This window comes from Salmo salar, chromosome 10, assembly GCF_965601325.2.
Source record: "Salmo salar chromosome 10, fSalSal1, whole genome shotgun sequence".
NCBI lineage: Eukaryota > Metazoa > Chordata > Actinopteri > Salmoniformes > Salmonidae > Salmo > Salmo salar.
In genome coordinates this window covers 20,176,348-20,197,245 of record NC_138300.1, presented here as the reverse complement: position 1 = coordinate 20,197,245, position 20,898 = coordinate 20,176,348, and the positions used below count along the sequence as shown (strand labels likewise).

Genomic DNA, 20,898 nt, shown 5'->3' with positions numbered 1-20,898 from the left:
CTTTACCTCGGTGCAACCATGCTTATTCATGGAACATCGAACTCGATCAATGCCACGCCTTCTTAACCCCATAACTCCATCCACTCGGAGTTTGTGCTGTAGTATAAATAAACACAACTGCTTATTTGGACGTAGCTAGCTATTTGACCGTGAAAAGCGAGGTACATTTTCCGATAATCAATAATCTAATATTTTCTGTATTTCTTCCCGCATAATTCTAAACAATTTTATTTTAATCAGTTACGTGTATTGCTTTATCTTGTAGACAGGAAGTGATCTTTATTCGCTCTGGCAAACAGTGTTGTATGCTAAGGTTAGCGTTAGCTGGCCTTTTAGCTAGCTGTTTAAAAATCTAATAGCTTTTATAATTTATGTAAAAAGACAATAATACAAGTTGTGTAAGCACATGGAAATACTTTTTAGCGATGTATTTATTTCAGACTCATATTATGACTTAAAAGTGGCGCGCGGTCAGTGACGGGACTGTGCAACTCAATCTCCCATGATTCTGTAGTCCCGGAACTGACCCTGTTTTTATTTGTTTTTTATTTTATTTATGTATTTTTTTTATATGTATTTTTGAAAGATGTGTTTTTCTCATTGTTGTCATTTGCGTGGGCATCGTTTTCATGAAGTTCTCAGCTAATCCGTCTATAGCCTCTCCCAAACGGATGCATTTCTCCGGCCAGTTGGTGGCGACAACAATATACCTTTTGAGTGCAGTTAGCCATAAAACCCAAAGAAGACTTCATCCGCCATTTCACTAGCGTGCAGCCGGCCAGCCTCTCCAAAGTCATACATTAAACACGATATTTATTCAATACTGCGTAAGTGAAGGTCCACTGCCGAACTTAAGCAATATTTTAATAACTTTGTTGAGGTTCTCTACTGACCGCAAATTCATTCAGCAACAAAACAGCGGAAACAGGATAAGCTGCTAAGATGTCGACCGAGGCCGCTGCTACGGAGAAACCAGGCCAGGGGTAACGTTTCATTAATTTATTCTTTTGTTAGCTAGTTGGCTAACTAAACTAGTTAACTTACCTTCCTGATCGCTAAGGTTTGGCTACGTGTACATTGTCTTCAACTACCTAGTAGCAGTTAGCTTAATGGTTATCTAACTGGCTAATCACCACTAACTAGCTAATCAATTGATTCTGCTAACGTTAGCCACAAATGTGCGTGCGTCCTTGCACTGGCATGAGATTTGCAAATTAGCTACAGCAACTAGTTAGCCCCCCCACACACAAATTAACTAACGTTAGCTAACTGACCAACTTGTCCTCGCCCCCCTATTTTTTTTTTTGTGAAGTACGCATCACTTGCTACACTGATTTTAATTTTTTTGGGGGGGGTTTATTAACGTTTCATGAGCTGAAATAAAAGATCCCAGAAAGCTTATTTTTCAATTTTGTGCACAAATGTAACCCTGTTAGTGAGCACTTCTCATTTGCCAAGATAATCCATCCACCTGACAGGTGTAGCATATCAAGAAGCTGATTAAACAGCACCTTGTGCTGGGGACAATAAAAGGCCTTTCTTAAATGTGCAGTTTTGTCACAACACAATGCCACAGATGCTTACTGCCAATTGTCCACCAGAGCTGTTGCCAGATCATTTAATATTACATTCTCTACCATAAGCCGCCTCAAGTCATTTTAGAGAATTTGGCTGTATGTCCAACCGGCCTCACAAACGCAGACCACGTGTAACTACGCCAGCCCAGGACTTTCACATCCGGCTTCTTCACCTGCTTCTGAGACCAGCCACCTTCTGAGACCAGCCACCCTGACAGCTGATGAAACAGTGGGTTTGCAAAACTGAAGAATTTCTGTACAAACTGTCAGAACTTCTCAAGGAAGCTCATCTGCATGCTTGTCGCCCTAACCAGGGTCTTGACCTGACTGCAGTTCGGCCTTGCAGGAGAAATGTGCTCTTCACAGATGAATCCCGGTATCAACTGTACTGGGCAGATGGCAGACAGCATAGCGTGTATGGTGTTGTGTGGGAGAGCAGTTTGCTAATCTCAAAGTTGTGATGGGCAGGCATAAGTTACGGACAACACAAACAACTGCATTTTATCGATGGCAATTTGAATGCACAGAGATACCATGACGAGTTCCAGTTACCGCCAATATCCAGCAAGTTTGCACAGCCATTGAAGAGGGGGACAACATTCCACAGGCCACAATCAACAGCCTGATCAACTGAAGATGTGTCACTCTGAGGTAAATGGTGGTCACACCAGATACTGACTGGTTTTCTGATCACGCTCCTACCATTCTTTTGAGGGTATCTGTGATCAACATATGCATATCTGTATTCAGTTATATGAAATCCATAGATTAGGGCCTAATTCATTTATTTCAATTGACTGATTTCCTTATTAAGTGTAACTCAGTATGTATGTTGCGTTTTTTTATATTTTTGTTCAGTGTATTTGGACTTGCGTAATAGCCAACTAGCTAGTTATTCAAACACGAGATGGGATTGTTTAGCAATAACTGAGCCGTACGCAACTATGGGGAAAAACAGACAGGGTTGGTTTAGGTTGTTGACAACATGTAAGCTATATTTCGTCTTCAATATTTACAAATAATATATATTTGCACATTCAGCACTTCTCTCAAATACATTGTTATTGACATGAAATCAGTCACCTCAAAATAAGACATGGTATCAATGACAAGAAACTAGCTTGTTTCATCTTGTTCTTGCAGTGATCTGGCCATTCAGAATCAGAACACGCAGACTTCTGCTCCATGCACATCGTTTTTGTCAGCTAACCCATCTATGGAATATATTGCATATCTGGAAAAGGGGTGAAAGTAGCAGACTAAACCTCGCCACAATTTACGATGGAGCTGAGCAGTGACTAGTGTGGGTGGACTGTAGCTTCGACATCACATACAATGGAAGGTTTTAGCAGTCTTCTGATTAGCACCCAAAGAAAAGCCCTCAACTACAATGTGTAATTTCGGGCTATTCTTTGGGTGCTAAAATCAGTAGTTTTTGTTAACTACATTTTGTGACATCGGTGCTTCAGTACACCCACACTACTCCCTGCTCCACTCCATTGTAAATCTTGGAGTTGAGTTTAATTGGCTAGGGCGAAAGGGAAACTAAGCTCTTTTCAGACAGCCAGCAGAATATTGCAGAGTTCCCCGCCGAGTACGCTACTTGCCCCTCTAGTCAAAGCATCCTTGTGTTTTGAAGGCACTAGCTGACAGCCAACAGTGACCATAGCAGCTAAATAAATATTGACGTTTGAAAAAATGTGCGCTTTGACACCATAAGCATGCATTAAAATGAATTTACATTCATCAGAAATGATTAATAAAAAAAATTGCTAGCTAGAGTGGACATAAACACTGTTTAACCACGCAGACTGTTTTCTACTGTGATTGGTCAACAACAACTGCATCGCTTGGGAAAAAAATTGAGCAGAATCCAATTTTCTCCGCCTCTGCTGAGCAGCTTCCACGAGCACCGCCGACTGCTTCACCTGGATAGAATTTTGCCCTCCGCCTAGGCTTCATTGAAAATGATTGAGCCACCCCGTCCGCCGCGTGCTGTCTGTCAGTGCCTTTAGTTAGCCAGCTTGTATGGGAGTTGTAGCCAAGTCGTGACTCCTTAGCTAGCTAGAGCAACTGGTTAGACCAGGCCAGAAAAACTCTGACAGGCTCTTGAAGTTGGTCTAAGAATAACCAATACAACACGAGTGAAGAGTTTGCATTTAGCTAGCTAATAAATTACAGCTACATTTCTAGACATCAATACAAAGGGTAGCTAGCCATTTTTTTGGTAAGTGGACGTTTCAACTCTTGTTCACCATCAGACCGACTCATCAATCAATAGCTACAGATTGTTACACCAGATGTGATTTAAATCAAAAATATTTGGACCATTATACTGGTAGTTATAGGTGTGGCTATACAAAATGTCACCAGAGAGTATCATCCATACCAGGTTAGTTGAAAATATCTTCATCAATTCGTGGAGACGGGTCTCATAAAATGCTGCGTTTATTTAAAAAAAAAATTGGTCATTTAAGTAATCCAACAATGTGTACTCCGCCATCTTGTCTATTTCAAGTCTTCTCTCATTGATCGGGAGATTCGAAAAATACATGGGAACTGGAGACTTTTACATCACTGGTTAGAGGACAGTCAGCTACATTTTGGAATGTTGCGTTTTGATACAGGGTCACCAAAACAAAGAGAAAAGCAACACGTCATCAATGTTTCCTCTAATTTTCTGGGGCACTGAGGACATATTTTAGGTCTTGTGAGCAGAAACTAGAACGTTGTGAGAACTTTATGCAACTTCCGGTGCACGTTTACTGTGAGCACTGAGGCTGTACCAGTACAGTTGTAGCCAATAGGCCATTGTGGCTATTTGAGCATAATGTAGGTCTACCAACAAAACCAATGGATTTCCACTTGGAAATCGTTTTGGATTTCTGAGAGAGCCTGCAGTAGCCTGTATGTGGTGTTCAATGCAGGCCTACATTGCATGAGACTAATTTCTCTTTTTTTACATTATGAAGGGCTTGCCATTAAATAATTTTACTTGACTGTAAATTGCATTGTATGACGCAAGAAACCACAAAGTAATTACCATGCAGATAATTAGACAATATAGGCTACCCCTCTGGCTATTGGCTTATTTGCATATTCAAGCCTCTCAAAATACAACACTGCCCCTTAACCTCTATGGGCTACCCACCTACTCAACAGCCAGTGTAATCCCGTGGCGCGATATTCGAATACCTCAAATGCAAAAACTTCAATTTTTCAAACATATGACTATTTTACACCATTTTAAAGACAAGACTCGTTAATCTAACCACACTGTCCGATTTCAAAAAGGCTTTACAACGAAAGCAAAACATTAGATTATGTCAGCAGAGTACCCAGCCAGAAATAATCAGACACCCATTTTTCAAGCTAGCATATGTCACATAAACCCAAACCACAGCTAAATGCAGCACTAACCTTTGATCTTCATCAGATGACAACCCTAGGACATTATGTTATACAATACATGCATGTTTTGTTCAATCAAGTTCATATTTATATCAAAAACCAGCTTTTTACATTAGCATGTGACTAGCATTCCCACGAACACTGCCGGCGAATTTACTAAATTACTCACGATAAACGTTCACAAAAAACATAATTATTTTAAAAATTATAGATACAGAACTCCTCTATGCACTCGCTATGTCCGATTTTAAAATAGCTTTTCGGTGAAAGCACATTTTGCAATATTCTCAGTAGATAGCCCGGCATCACAGGGCTTGCTATTTAGACACCCAGCAAGTTTAGCATTCACCAAAGTCAGATTTACTATAAGAAAATGTTATTACCTTGGCTGTTCTTCGTCAGAATGCACTCCCAGGACTTCTACTTCAATAACACATGTTGGTTTGGTCCCAAATAATCCGTTGTTATATCCAAATAGCGGCGTTTTGTTCGTGCGTTCAAGACACTATCCGAAAGGGTAAATAAGGGTGACGAGCATGGCGCATTTCGTGACAACATTTTTCTAAATATTCCATTACCGTACTTCGAAGCATGTCAACCGCTGTTTAAAATCAATTTTTATGCAATTTTTCTCGTAAAAAAGCGATAATATTCCGACCGGGAAATCGTTTTTATTACAAAAAGAGTGAAAGTAAAAGCATGCTATCCCCTCATGCACGAGCCTCAGTCTAATGGCCCTCTGATAGAGCACTTGCCAAACGCGCTAATGTGTTTCAGCCTGGGGATGGAATTACATCGTTCAGCTTTTTCCCGCCTTCTGAGAGCCCATGGGAGCCGTAGGAAGTGTCACGTCATGCCAGAGATCCCCCTGTATTTGTTAGAGATGATCAAGGAGGGCAAGAAATGGTCAGACAGGCCACTTCCTGTAAGGTATCTTTTCAGGTTTTGGCCTGCCAAATGAGTTCTGTTATACTCAGGGTGTTTTCTATCCAAAGCCAATAATTATATGCATATTCTAGTTACTGGGCAGGAGTAGTAACCAGATTAAAAAGGGTACGTTTTTTTATCCGGCCGTGCAAATACTGCCCCCTAGCCCCAACAGGTTAAATTAAGACAAGCTTTTTACCAAGAATTTTCAAAGAAATGTAGCCTACATGTTTGGTGCTCTTCTAGGAAGCAGTAACTACCCATTGCTGATCTATACTTATCTATAACTGGGTTATAACTCGCAAAGAATAGCAACCAATGTGCACACGCGAGGCTCTGATCTGAAAAGCGCATTCACTTGTGGGTAATTGAAAGAGATCCCCGCCGATAGAATTCTACTCCTTTGCGCTCTGCCTACAACAAAGTCAGACTCAATATTGCAAAGTTAGATTTGTTTTGGTTTGTTGCATTGAAAAGGGGCTGATTTATAATGTTGATTTGATCAAACTTTTATCTATATAGTGCAAACTCAGTGAAGTTAAATCTCTTGCATCTCTGTGCAGCCTATTCAAAGTAGAACTGGGTTATATCAAATTAATTTACATTCATGTTTTGGTGCGATATTCCCAATGCCTATCACAAGAATTAGCTTTTATGTCCCCTTGTTCTCATATCTTTTTGTCTTGTCTCCATTCTGTGCCATGTGCACCTTTCCATTTACTCACACAGACCAAGCCCCTGCCAGTCACAACAAAGATGCGAGATCACTTCATCTCTGACAAGAGGTTTAAACTTGCATTTGAGGTTTGGTCCAACGATCAGTAATTTGAATTTATTATCAAGGCAGCAGCTACTTTTCCTGGGGTCCAGCAAAATTTAGGCAGTTAAATACAATTTTGAACATTACAATACATTTCACAACACATTAAGCGTGTCCCTCGGGCCACTACTCGACTACCACATATCTACAACACAAAATCATATGGACACCGAAATACATTTAGACTTTATTTTACTGTAATAGCGGAGTAGTTAACCTTTCTAACGATACCTTTTTTTTATGTCTAAACTCCTCAAATTGTTCAGAGCAGACACTACTAAAGCAGGAGTATCAATGAACATTGATTCTGGAATATTAATGCCCAGTTTGCCACGTGCGGTTTTGCAGTACCTCTAGCTGCATTTTAACCAAAGACTTACTAGCTGTCTGGTCTGTTTTATAAATGTGCAATAAGCATAAAACACAATTTATATAAGGAATTGGCAACTCGTTCTCATTCTGAGAAATAAACTTTGCCACTTGATTTCAACGTCTGAACAAAGTGGACAGACTAGCATGCTGTTCAAACAGTTGGAGACAGACAAGGGTGTGTACATAACAATTCAACTCTTGTACCTTGTTAGCTAGCAGATCGAAGTTGGCTAAACTTGAAATATGAAGATTAGCTGGCTAATCCCAAGCACGTGGGCTTGTGCTTGAGAGATTGTTTGAGACCTGTGTTCATTCTCTATAATGCCTCTACAAGTAGATCTGTTCTTTGTGGGCTATTTCTATGCTTCCCGTTACATTTGTTTTTGCATCTTTTGGGTTTGTTCACCAGCCAAAAATACATTTTTGGTTATTGAGAATATATTTCACAGCGGTTTCGATGGTACAATGATTCTCTACACTAGTTTTGTCAAACTGAAATTAGACAAACTATTTGAATTTTAGAAAGCGGTAAATGGCGGTGTGATTTTCTGCATATTGCACTTTAAATTATTAGTTGGTCATATATTAATTTTAAGTATATCATGAATCGCCCATAAGTTCAACAAAATCAATATGCTTTTTAGGCCATATCGTAGAGTCCTAATTCAAAGGCCACAAGGAAACTTGGAATAACATATACATGGTTAGTTAAATGAGAACTTGTCTTATCTATATTTTGGAATGATGGTTTTGGGAGGCTGCCATCACGGAACAGGGAACAAACTGTTAACTTCAACGAATCATGACCCGCCATAGGATATCAACAGTGACAATGGTTAGCTGCTATTTAAGTGATAGTTTGACTGTCGAATCAGTGTATTGGTGTTTGGCCAGCGACTTTTAGAGGCTTGGGCGGTATACCGTTTATACTGCAAACCGGGGTATTTGGAAATAGCCAGAGGGTGTTTTATTTTTTTTATATACATTTGAGTCTTTGTAGCTGCATTTGAAGTAAATGCGATAAAGATTGCTTTTACATATACTTGTTAGCATTGGTAATCTTTGGTATTAGAAGCTCAGTGTTACCAAATATCCCGTGATGGCACATGGTTGGTATGACAATCTGGATACTGCCCTGAATTATCCGTGCCATTTGAAGGGGGGAAATGATAGCGTTCTAAGTATTGCGACCCCCAGTGTGTGCGTATGTGGGGGGGAAGATAATGATCTGTTTTTAAGCAATTGATCTTGTCATTGGTGATGTTAGTATAAAAGTTTATAGTAAACACAATCTGAGGTAAAAAGGATGTGTAATTCCCCCCATTTCGATGTGGTCTAAACATCAGCTTGTGTAATGTACACTGCTCAAAAAAATACAGGGAACACTTAAACAACACAATGTAACTCCAAGTCAATCACACTTCTGTGAAATCAAACTGTCCACTTAGGAAGCAACACTGATTGACAATAAATTTCACATGCTGTTGTGCAAATGGAATAGACAACAGGTGGAAATTATAGGCAATTAGCAAGACACCCCCAATAAAGGAGTGGTTCTGCAGGTGGTGACCACAGACCACTTCTCAGTTCCTATGCTTCCTGGCTGATGTTTTGGTCACTTTTGAATGCTGGCGGTGCTTTCACTCTAGTGGTAGCATGAGACGGAGTCTACAACCCACACAAGTGGCTCAGGTAGTGCAGCTCATCCAGGATGGCACATCAATGCGAGCTGTGGCAAGAAGGTTTGCTGTGTCTGTCAGCGTAGTGTCCAGAGCATGGAGGGGCTACCAGGAGACAGGCCAGTACATCAGGAGACGTGGAGGAGGCCGTAGGAGGGCAACAACCCAGCAGCAGGACCGCTACCTCCGCCTTTGTGCAAGGAGGAGCAGGAGGAGCACTGCCAGAGCCCTGCAAAATGACCTCCAGCAGGCCACAAATGTGCATGTGTCTGCTCAAACGGTCAGAAACAGACTCCATGAGGGTGGTATGAGGGCCCGACGTCCACAGGTGGGGGTTGTGCTTACAGCCCAACACCGTGCAGGACATTTGGCATTTGCCAGAGAACACCAAGATTGGCAAATTCGCCACTGGCGCCCTGTGCTCTTCACAGATGAAAGCAGGTTCACACTGAGCACATGTGACAGACGTGACAGTCTGGAGATGCCGTGGAGAACGTTCTGCTGCCTGCAACATCCTCCAGCATGACCGGTTTGGTGGTGGGTCAGTCATGGTGTGGGGTGGCATTTCTTCGGGGGGCCGCACAGCCCTCAATGTGCTCGCCAGAGGTAGCCTGACTGCCATAAGGTACTGAGATGAGATCCTCAGACCCCTTGTGAGACCATATGCTGGTGCGGTTGGTTCCTCCTAATGCAAGACAATGCTAGCATATGCTTGTCTCAAAGATTAAGCCATGCAAGTCTAAGTACACACGGCCGGTACAGTGAAACTGCGAATGGCTCATTAAATCAGTTATGGTTCCTTTGATCGCTCCAACGTTACTTGGATAACTGTGGCAATTCTAGAGCTAATACATGCAGACGAGCGTAGACCTCATGTGGCTGGAGTGTGTCAGCAGTTCCTGCAAGAGGAAGGCATTGATGCTATGGACTGGCCCGCCCGTTCCTCGGACCTGAATCCAATTGAGCACATCTGGGACATCATGTCTCACTCCATCCACCAACGCCACGTTGCACCACAGACTGTCCAGGAGTTGACGGATGCTTTAGTCCAGGTCTAGGAGGAGATCCCTCAGGAGACCATCTGCCACCTCATCAGGAGCATGCCCAGGCGTTGTAGGGAGGTCATACAGCCACGTGGAAGCCACACACACTACTGAGCCTCATTTTGACTTGTTTTAAGGACATTACATCAAAGTTGGATCAGCCTGTCGTGTGGTTTTCCACTTTAATTTTGAGTGTGACTCCAAATCCAGACCTCCATGGGTTGATAAATTGGATTTCCATTGATTATTTTTGTGTGATTTTTGTTGTCAGCACATTCAACTATGTAAAGAAAAAAGTACTTAATAAGATTCATTCATTCAGATCTAGGATGTGTTATTTTAGTGTTCCCTTTATTTTTTTGAGCAGTGTACTAACGCATACTGTCCGCATCATGGAAAGTAGCGTAATATACATTAATTAGATATGGTAAAATTGTCTTAATTTGGTCTGATAGTAATGAAGCAAACTCAGATTTCATTAATAATTTTATCATAAGTTTAGCAATTTAGAAATGTAAAAAATGCTGTTATGCACAATTTAACCGGACGCTCTAGAAAGAGCTCCCCATAATGACTGTGCAGCAGCCCATTAATTCGACCTCCCTACCATGATTGTGAGTGCGATATCAGGCTCCACTCCAGGTAGCTAGGCTTATCGGTCGGGCAGCTAGCAAAGCGGTCTGATTTTGTTGCAGCTAATTTAGCTAGCCAGCTAACTAAAGTCTTAATGAGTTCATCTATTCGTATGTATGTATTAGTTAACTATCTAGCTGTGTTTTTTTCTTTACAAAGGGAAATGAACGGCAAGGCCAAGCATGAACCCAATACCAGGAAAGAGAGGCCCCAGAAGCGTGGAGGTGGTCGCTTTGAGCCCTATGGAAACCCATCAAAGAGATACCGTGTGTTTGTCAGCAACATCCCATACGATGTGAAATGGCAGGCACTCAAAGATCTAATGAAAGAAAAAGGTAAGGTGTTAACTTCTTATGGCTTGAATCCCGTTAGCGGGATCGATATGACGACAGCCAGTGAAAGTGCACGGCGGCAAATTCAAAACAACAAAAATCTCATAATTAAAATTTCTCGAACAAAATTTCTCCTACAAGTATTATACACCATTTTAAAGATAAGATTCTCAATCTAACCACAGTGTCCGATTTCAAAAAGGCTTTATGGCAAAAGCAAAACATTAGATTGTGTTAGGACAGCACCTAAACAAGAAAAACCACACAGCCATTTTCCATGCAAGCAGAGGCATCACAAAAACAAGTCAGCTAAAATTAATTATTAACCTTTGATCTTCTTCAGATGACACTCCCAGGACTCAATGTTACAAAATATATGTATGTTTTGTTCGATAAAGTTCATATGTATATCCATAAACCCCATTTTACATAGGCGCGTGATGTTCAGAAAATGTATTCCCACCAAAACGTCCGGTGAATGAGCACATCAATTTACAAAAATACTCATCATAAACGTTGGTATGTGTCAGATTTTAAAATAGATTTTCGGCGAAAGCACATTTTGTCAATATTCTGAGTACAGAGCTCAACCATCAAAGCAAGCTATACAGATACCAGCAAAGTTCTGGAGTCAACTAAACTCAGAATTAGTATTATAAATATTCCCTTACCTTAGCTGATCTTGGTCGGATTGCACTACCAGGACTCCTACTTCCACAAGATATGTAATTTTTGTTCGAAATACTCCATATTTATGTCCAAATACCTCCCGTTTTGTTCGTGCGTACAGATAACTATCCAAAGGCATAACACGTGAGCGTAAAATAAGAGACAAAGTCAAATCGTTCCATTACCGTTCGTAGAAACATGTCAAACGATGTTTACAATCAATCCTTAGGGTCTTTTTAACCTAAACCGTCGATAATATTCCAACCGGACAATAGCGTATTCATTACAGAAGAAAAAGAATGAGCGGCGCGCCAAACGTGCCTGCGCAGTAAACAACTCACTGGTTCCAGGCAGTCCACTGATAGACTGAGCTCCTATTCTCTGCCCAGTAACAGGAGACGCATGAAACAAGTTTCTAAAGGCTGTTGACAGCCAATGGAAGCCTTAGGAAGTGCAAAATGACCCCACAGACACTAGTTTGAACAGGGATTAGATAGAACTACAAATCACTTCCTGGTTGGACTTTTTCTCAGGTTTTTGCCTGCCATATGAGTTCTGTTATACTCACAGACATCATTCAAACTGTTTTAGAAACTTCAGAGTTTTCTATCCAAATCTACTAATAATATGCATATCTTAGTTTCTGGGAGTGAGTAGGAGGCAGTTTACTCTGGGCACGTCAGTCATCCAAGCGACTCAATACTGCCACCATCCATAAGAAGTTAAGAGTCGTGTTGGATCCGCTGTAGATATGAAGACCAGCAAGGCTTATGAAGCCTCCCATAACTGGTCATTTGTGTTGAACCACTTCACCATGTTGACTGGAAGGCCTCTGGCCTGTAAAGGACCCAAGTTGCAATTATTAGCGATGAGGTTCTTGGTATGCGGACTATGCGGCAAAACTTCAAAGGGGAGTGGCTTTTTCCATGGATTGGCCTGTGTTCTGCTAACTCTCCGGGGTGTTTCAGATTTCAGAACAGTTCTGTGATTTCTGCCTTTGGCTAGTCATTTTTATAGTGCTGCGAATAGCATTATAAATTTGTGCTCAACTTTGGAGTACTTGATTGAACAGTGGGAATCTACCAACTAAAGGGGGCTCTAATTCAAATGAAGTACAGAGCTTATAGTATATGGGCAATCAATTCCTGTGTTGGGTCTTGAATGGTATATAGCAAATTGCGTTTCTCACAAATGCAGAAAAATAGATAAACGTACTTATTACCTTGAGACATAATGAATTGCTCTCAGGTGCTTACGCTACAATTGTTAAAGCGGTTCTTGCTGCTTATGTTCTGCGTGATCCTTTTCTTGGAGATTGTCAAATGTAAGAATTTTATAATGTTTGATAAATGGTTCTGTAATCTTAATTTGCAGCATGGATCAGTTGTCCTCAACTTCAATTTGAATCCTGCAACAAAAGCAACGGTGTACTGTTTATCTAACAGTTTAAACAGACGTTTACATGTTTTTGGCAAAGCTATAGATGTTAGAACGAATGTAGTAAATAGTACCTGCTTTTAATCACAATAAAGCATAGGTGTTCTGAGGTTACCAATGCTTTTCAGAAACAGAATTTAGTGTTTGGATATAATTGAATGTGGCGTTAAATTGCATTCTCTTTTTTAGGTTTGTTGTTTCCGCAGATCTCCATGTTGTACCGATCACGGATGTGTGTTTGCGATTTCTTGGGGTACAGGTCTACAAAATGAAGCATCTTCTTACGCCTGTTCTTGTTTCAGCTGAGGATTGGTTCATGTCCATTTATGGTGCTGACTCATTTGCTCGAATTAGCAATGGTTGTCCCTCTGTTAGTTACAAAGTTGGCCACTTGTGCCTCCAGGTCCAATGTATGTACAACTTTCCAAAAATGTCATTCCATGTTCTTCAGACATTGGAGATAGCTGAGTTGGTACAATTTTTAGTTTTTTTTGTGTGTATTCATTCAAAGGTGCGGTAGAACCGTTGTATCAGTCAGTGGTTCTAAATACATTTAACAAGGAACATGGATTTTGGAAGGGTGGACTCGTGGTTTCAAAAGGCTTCGCAAACTTTCATTCTGTCAAGTTTATATTTAGAAAAGGGTTCGTCCATGATGACAATCCATCCGATAACAGGGCTGGTAGCTATTTGACTATTGTTCTTTTCATTCTATTGGTCTTTGTGTTTCGGGACTCGGCAAGGACAGGCTAAGAAGCCATTTTAAGATCCATTAAGAGCTTTTTGTAGATCTGTACCAGAATTGTGCTATTGAGGTGCTTCGGGGGAGGCTCTGGAGTAGCAGGCCGAGCTCACGGTCACCAACCGCTTGTGTGTCTGCTCTAAACCCCCATTGTTCTCTCGGCTTCTCTCCCTTGGTGTGTGTCGTCTGGAATCTGATTTGTAGTGGGTGAGGTAACGTACGTGGAACACTTAATGGATGGAGAAGGCAAATCAAGGGTAAGTGCAATAGACAAACCTGTGTTTGTCAGCTTGAGTTTCCTTTAACTGTGGGGATTTTCAGACATGGAGTTTTGATGAAAGCGTGTCAAGTGGGTGACTCTGAACAGAACATGTTGCAGTCTGGCGCTGAATGACGTCATCTCATGGGTTGGCGGCGTATTGGGAATTCAGGTTCCAGTAGTTTGGAAAGTCCATTTTGCTGCAGATTTGTTCATCTGGGACTAAAGTGGGGCCCAGCCCCCAAGAGGTTGTAACATGCAATAGATTTGAGTCCATTGAATTGTTTTTGTGGTACAGATATTTCCTTCAAGAGTCCATTTTGTCTGTGGGACTTCTGCTTTTGATGTGGACAATGTTTTAAGGGTTTAGATTCACCAGACTTCTGCATTTTGTTATATTGTCTGGTGACCAGCTTTTAAGCTGTCAGCTCATTTTGAAAGAGTAGCTGACTGTTCTAGGCTAAGGCCATACAAGTGAGTAGAATGTGTTTAACATTGTTATTGAATATGCATGAAGTCATTGTTCTCTACATTGCCACGACTGATTACTAACTCAAATGTTGTTTTTCTACTTCAATGATGCTGTTGTGCGGTCTTCAATCAACAAAGGGTTGTGCGTAAGTATTTTCTTCATTCAGTCTTTATTCTAATAGATGCCTCAAAGTTTTAAGTTTCTGATATTCATCATGGTTTGTCTCAACAGGATTGTTGAGTTCAGGACTGAGGAGCTGATGAAGAAGGCTGTGGAGAAGGTCAACAAGCACAACCTGAATGGTCGGCCCCTGAAGGTTAAAGAGGTAAGCAATATTGTTTTTAAGCTACTGACACGTCACACCAGAAATAAAACTAATCTATCAATAGGCTTGTATTTCCTGTTTGGTAATGTTGCCAATGTTTCTCTAATCCTATTTCCCCAGGACCCAGATGGTGTGATTGCCCAGAGGGATTTACACAGGGCCCAGGGTGGTGGTGGAGGTGGTGGTGGCCCCCCAGGCGGCCATGGTGGAATGAACATGGGGATGGGGATGGATCGCATGAATATGGAGCGGATGAACATGGACTGCATGGGCCCAGGACCGGGCGGCCCACCCATGGTCAACATCCCCCCCAGCCTCATGAACAACTCTAACATCCCCAATGAGATCATCCACGGGCTGCAGGCTGGCAAGATCGGAAGCACGGTCTTCGTAGCTAACGTAAGTTGCGGATTGTAGTCCAGTATGCCAATATACATAGTTAAAAAAAATATCAGTTGAAGTTATATTGCAGTATATGTTATTGCAAGTATTTTAACCTTGTCAATTAGGGATGCACCGATATGACATTTTTGGCCGATACCGATATCCTATATTTTCCTTGCCAAAAAAAGATACTGATATTTAAAATTTTTGCTGCCTTTTAAGCATTCTAGTAAAGTTAAATAATTCAAACACACACGCACTGCCAAAAAGTTAATTAGTTGGCATTTACGCATGTCCCCATTACCAGTAAAACATAATCAAAACCTATTTCTTTCACTCGTTGTGCTGTTTCATTGTTCATTTGTTCAGTCTCAACCAGGACTTCATCATGCATGTCAAGCAGCGAAGTTTCAGCTGTCTGTCTGTCCGTGGCCTCTCTTCCTCTGGTGCGCACTGTCTCAGAGAATGCTCCCGACTCGCTTGTTCACAGCCTATAGTAGAGTACTTTTCCAAGTTAACCCGACGGTCTGTTGGCATTTTTGTTGAGCAGGCGTTTCAATGCCATGACAGAGGGTATCACGTCTGCTGAAGACACAGTTGATGAGCTTATTTCTCCAGTCAGTTGTTCGACTGGAGCTAGGAGTGTGTTCATGTTCTCAAATGCCATTGAAATGGCAGCAGTGGAATGAGAACCAGCACATTCTTGAGCATGCAATACGGATTCCCTCAGTACGAAGTCCTTGTCAACCCACTGTGCTGTCAAACTCTGCATGCTCATGGGGCTGACATCGCTGGTCCAAATGTCAGTCGTGAAGCTAATAGCAGTGACGCCCATAGCAAGTAGCTCAGGGATGTGCGTTTCAATAATACTGTGTAACTCCGGTAGGGAAGCATCTGAAAAATAGCACCTACTTGGTACAGCCGGGGCTCGAGGTGTTCGACCAGTCGGCGAAAGCCAACATCTACGACAGAACGGTTGATTGTCAAGGGCAATGAATTCCATTATCTTGCCGTTAATTGATTTCGCCTTTGAGCTGTCTCGCAGAAATGTTCTTACTCTTTCAAATGACTGCTCGACTTGAACTTGTTTAGTTGTTGGAAGTGTACGCTTAGTATGTTTCTGCGTGGGAGCGCTGTATTTTTCTTGGCGCCATTACATAATCTACCTACGTTAGAGGTATGCACGTCAGCTTTGACATCGGTTTTGCACATCGGCGTTAAACTAGACATCGGGCCGATGTTGGCATTTTTAGCTAATATCGGTGGATTCCGATATGCTCACCGATATATCGTGCATCCCTATTGTCAATGCAATGTTGTTTCCAGCTGGACTACAAGGTTGGCTGGAAGAAGCTGAAGGAGGTGTTTGGCATGGCAGGAGTGGTGGTGCGTACTGACATCTTGGAGGACAAGGATGGGAATAGCAGGGGCATGGGCACTGTCACCTTTGACATGCCTATTGAAGCTGTCCAAGCCGTCAGCATGTTCAACGGTCAACTACTGTTCAATCGGGTCATGCATGTCAAGCTGGTAAGCAACATATTCTAGAGACTAACATTTGTTCATTTTAGTAAGTGTACAAACTGTACACATTTTAAGCAATGCTTGTGTTGGATATTTCAGGATGAGAAGTCCTTGCCAAAAGGAGACTTTGCACCACCGGAGAGACCCCCAGCACTACCCCGTATGTACAATGTGTCACCACCCCCCCACCCCCTAAAGTCAATGAAAAACAGAAACTAATCTGTCCAAAATGTTGAGTATCTTCAAGGCTAGCTTCCATAGGATCTTCAATAGAAGGGCTGGTAGTATTTGTTTCTCTCAGTCATCCATTGCTTTTCCCTCAGGTGGCCTGAGTGGCATTGGGCAGGGACTGGGGCCTGGTGGCCAACCCATTGACGCCACCGCACTGAACAGAGGTGGTGGTGGAGGAATGGGCAACATGGGACCTGGGGGTAAGGGGCTGTCTTTGTGATCCTCCTTCACATTGAACTTTAATTTGACTTCAGTCACTCACTGATTGTTTGGTTTATAGGCATGGATGGCATGGGCTTCGGTGGTGGCATGGGTAGAATGGGAGGTTTGTATGTTTTGTACTGCATTGAATGAATACAGTTTATCAAATCGTTTGCATCGTTTTTTCCTAATACATTTGAGTGTTAAAGATTACATTTTGTTCGGATTTTTTTCCCAAGGCATGGATAACTTTGGTGGAGGAATGAACAACATGGAGCGCTTTGGACCATCAGGAATGGGACGTATGAATGGTAAGGAAATTAATTTCACTCTGACGTGGAACATTCACGTTTGGCTGGTCTTCTAATAGTTTCATCTCTTGTGTTGTCAGATATGGACCATGGGATTGGTGGTGCTTTTGACCGGGAGTGTGGTCGAAATGAAATGGGCATGTCTCGCAATAATTTTGGAGAGTCCTTTGATAGAGGAATGGGTTAGTACTTTAAGGATTTGCAACATTTCTTGCTGATGTGTTAAACACGCCTGGAGCTGATTTCTCACAGGACCTAAACTCTGCCTCACCTGTCATTGTCTTTTCTTTTCTGTGTTTTCTTTTTTCCCTCGACTTACAGGTAGCTCACTGGGCATGGACCGCATGAGCTCTGGCATGGATCGCCTGGGTGGTGGAATGGACCGTCTGGGTGGGATGGAGAGGATGGACCGTGTGTCTGATCTGGACAGGCTGGGGGGCTCTGGCTTTGACCGTATGGGCTCTGGGCTGGACCGGCTGGGTCCCAGTATGGACAGACTTGGTTCTGGCCTGGATCGTATGAGCTCCAGCATGGACCGCCTGGGCCCAGCTGGGTTTGACTGCCTAGGCCCATCCAGTCTAGACCGCATGTCCACCGGCCTGGACTTCGCCTCCCCCATGGGCATGGCGGACCGCATGAACACCGGCATGGAGAGGATGGGAACCAACTTTGACCGCATGGGGTCTGCTGGCATGGACCGCTTCCCGACCACCGGGCTTGACCGCATGGGCTCCGCCATGGACCACATGGGCGCTGCCGGTGTTGGAGGCCAGTATGACCGGCCTGCTGAGATGGAACGTGGGGGCTTTGGCGGAAACGGCTTTGGAGGAGCCGGAGCCAACGCCAGGAAGGGCTGTCAGATCTTTGTCCGGAATGTAAGTGTCTCTAGAGAAATAAGTGTCCCGATTTTGTTGTGGTTAAAGCATATTGAACTAGTATTTGACAGTCACCATTGTAAACTTCAACTGATCGATTTGACTCTTCTCTTGTAGCTGCCCTATGACTTCACCTGGAAGGTGCTGAAGGATACCTTCAATACATGCGGTAAGAACATAATCTTAACATTTTTTTCTCTTAAATTTGTGGTATCCACTTGTCTCATCACTGCAACTCCTGGCGAAGGTTGAGAGCCGTGCGTCCCCGAAACCCAACCAAGCCACACTGGTTCTTGACACAATGCTCACTTAACCCGGAAGCCAGCCGCACCAATGTGCCAGCGGAAACACCGTACACCTGGCGACCAATTATGCGCCTCCCCATGGGTCTCCTGGTCACTGCCGGCTTCGACAGATCCTGGACTCGAACCCAGAATCTCTAGTGGCACAGCTAGCACTGCGATACTGTGCCACTCAGGAGGCTTTTTTACTATTTTCTACATTGTACAATAATAGTGAAGACAACTAACGCATGGAATCATGTAGAAACCATGAACTACAACCCTAAACCTAAATGCTTGTAGCCACCCTTTGCCTTGATGACAGCTTTGCACACTCTTGGCATTGTCTCAACCAGCTTCACCTGGAATACTTTTCCAACAGTCTTGAAGGAGTTCCACATACAGTACTAGTCAAAAGTTTGGACAGACCTACTAATTCAAGGGTTTTTATTTTATTTTTACTGTTTTCTACATTGTAGAATAATAGTGAAGACATCAGCTATTTAAATAACACATGGAATCATGTAGTAACAAAGTGTTAAGCAAATCAAAATATATTTGAGATTCTTCAAAGTAGCCACCCTGTGCCTTGATGAAAGCTTTGCACACACAAAATCTTATTTAGAATGACGGCCTACCAAAAGGCCTCCTGCGGGGACGGGGGATTAAAAATATAGGACAACATTACATAAAGAGACCTAAGACGACAACACGGTAGGAACATGTGGCAGCAGCACATGGTAGCATTACAAAACATGGTACAAACATTATTGGCACAGACAACGGCACAAAGGGCAAGAAGGTAGAGACAACCATACATCACTCAAAGCAGCCACAACTGTCAGTAAGAGTGTCCATGATTGAGTCTGACTGGGATAAAATGGTCAAGTTTAAGTTGGACCGCCGAGTGAAGGAAAAGCAGCAAACAAGTGCTCAGCATATGTGGGAACTCCTTCAAGACTGTTGGAAAAGCATTCCAGGTGATGCTGGTTGAGAGAATGCCAGGCATGTGCAAAGAATAATCTAAAATGTATTTTGATTTGTTTGATGCTTTTTGGGTTACTACATGATTCCATGTGTTTTCATAGATTTGATGTCTTCTATTCTACAATGTAAAAAAATTAAAAAGACCTTGAATGAGTTGGTCAATTTGACTGGTACTGTACGTAAGGACTTTCTTGCACCCAAAAGACCAGTGCTATAGTCAAGTCACTAAACATCTGTAGTCCCTAGTGTTAGTCATTTAAACTCGAGTCAGAAGTCCCTAAAAGCTGTGGTCCAACAATTTAAAACAAAAAAACTGAATTGTTACTTTAAGGGTAACTAGATATTACAGCTCTTGCAACATTTGCTGTTGTAGTTAGTATGTTAAATCTGCAACCAAGAGATTTTCTGACGCATTCCCCTCTGGTTGAGTTCTAGGGAGTCAAGTCTATTGCAATGTTGACGTAATCATCATAAATGTAATTTAACAGAATTGGAAAAACAAGATTCAATTGAAACTTCAGCCAAATGATTTTAACCCGTATGTGCTTTCTTCTGCAGGTATGGTCCAATATGCTGACATCAAGACAGAGAATGGCAAGTCCAAGGGCTGTGGCGTGGTTCGCTTCGACAACCCGGAGACTGCCGAGAGAGCCTGTCGCACCATGAATGGCTATAGGCTGAATGGAAGAGAGATCGACGTCAGAATTGATAGAAACGCATAATCGTCCACAGATTGTCATTTTGACCCTGATATTTGCATATTTCTTGGTTTGTTGGACATCTGTAACAGTGCAAATGTGTAATTTTAGTTATTGCCCATCCGTGCATTTTTTTTTAGTGACCAAATTGTATTTCTTTATTTTACTTAATGCTTCACTTCATTGCCTTTTGTTCTGAGGTGTTTTGATAATAAATATCAATGGAATTTTGTTTTCCGTCTCTTCCTTGCCAATCAAATGTACTATCGTAGCGTGGAATCCCAATGGAGTAGAGGTTTGTTTTACTATTCTAGTCAACATGTGTACTGCATGTATGAAATGAAACACTTATCTATTTCAAGACCCTGCCACTGGGTGATAATCAAGCACGTCACCATGGAGGTCTTTGCCAGTGGCATTAGTAAAGTAGTCGAAACATTTTGGGACATCGGACAGGGTAACGTAAGGGAGGAAAAAACAGGTGCCAGCTAATCGGTGCAGTCACCTGCCGCTTATTTGTGCAAAATAAATATGCAAACGCGACTTGTCACTGGGTATAAACAAAGCACTATAGAATATATAAATTAGACGCCCAGTAACACGAACACTGTCTGTTCACGCTGGAAGGTCTGACAATTTCTCCAAGCTTCTCTTCTAGGCGAAATGTGGCTGGAACTGCAGAGCTTTCACTTTTCAACCTGCACGTCA

The 20,898-nt window shown here is 42.2% G+C and overlaps 1 protein-coding gene across 1 annotated transcript; it reads left to right on the top strand.

The window, feature by feature from the left end:
- The first annotated feature begins 758 nt into the window (after positions 1–758).
- On the top strand, positions 759–20,417 carry hnrpm (Heterogeneous nuclear ribonucleoprotein M). Its single transcript, NM_001140168.1, is given in 15 exon segments — positions 759–983; positions 10,622–10,797; positions 13,847–13,899; positions 14,511–14,518; positions 14,605–14,698; positions 14,819–15,097; positions 16,409–16,612; positions 16,706–16,766; positions 16,930–17,037; positions 17,118–17,162; positions 17,278–17,349; positions 17,430–17,531; positions 17,671–18,224; positions 18,342–18,393; positions 20,051–20,417. Coding segments are annotated over 15 exon segments (2,013 nt in total). The 5' UTR covers positions 759–942; the 3' UTR covers positions 20,215–20,417.
- The last annotated feature ends 481 nt before the right edge of the window (positions 20,418–20,898 follow it).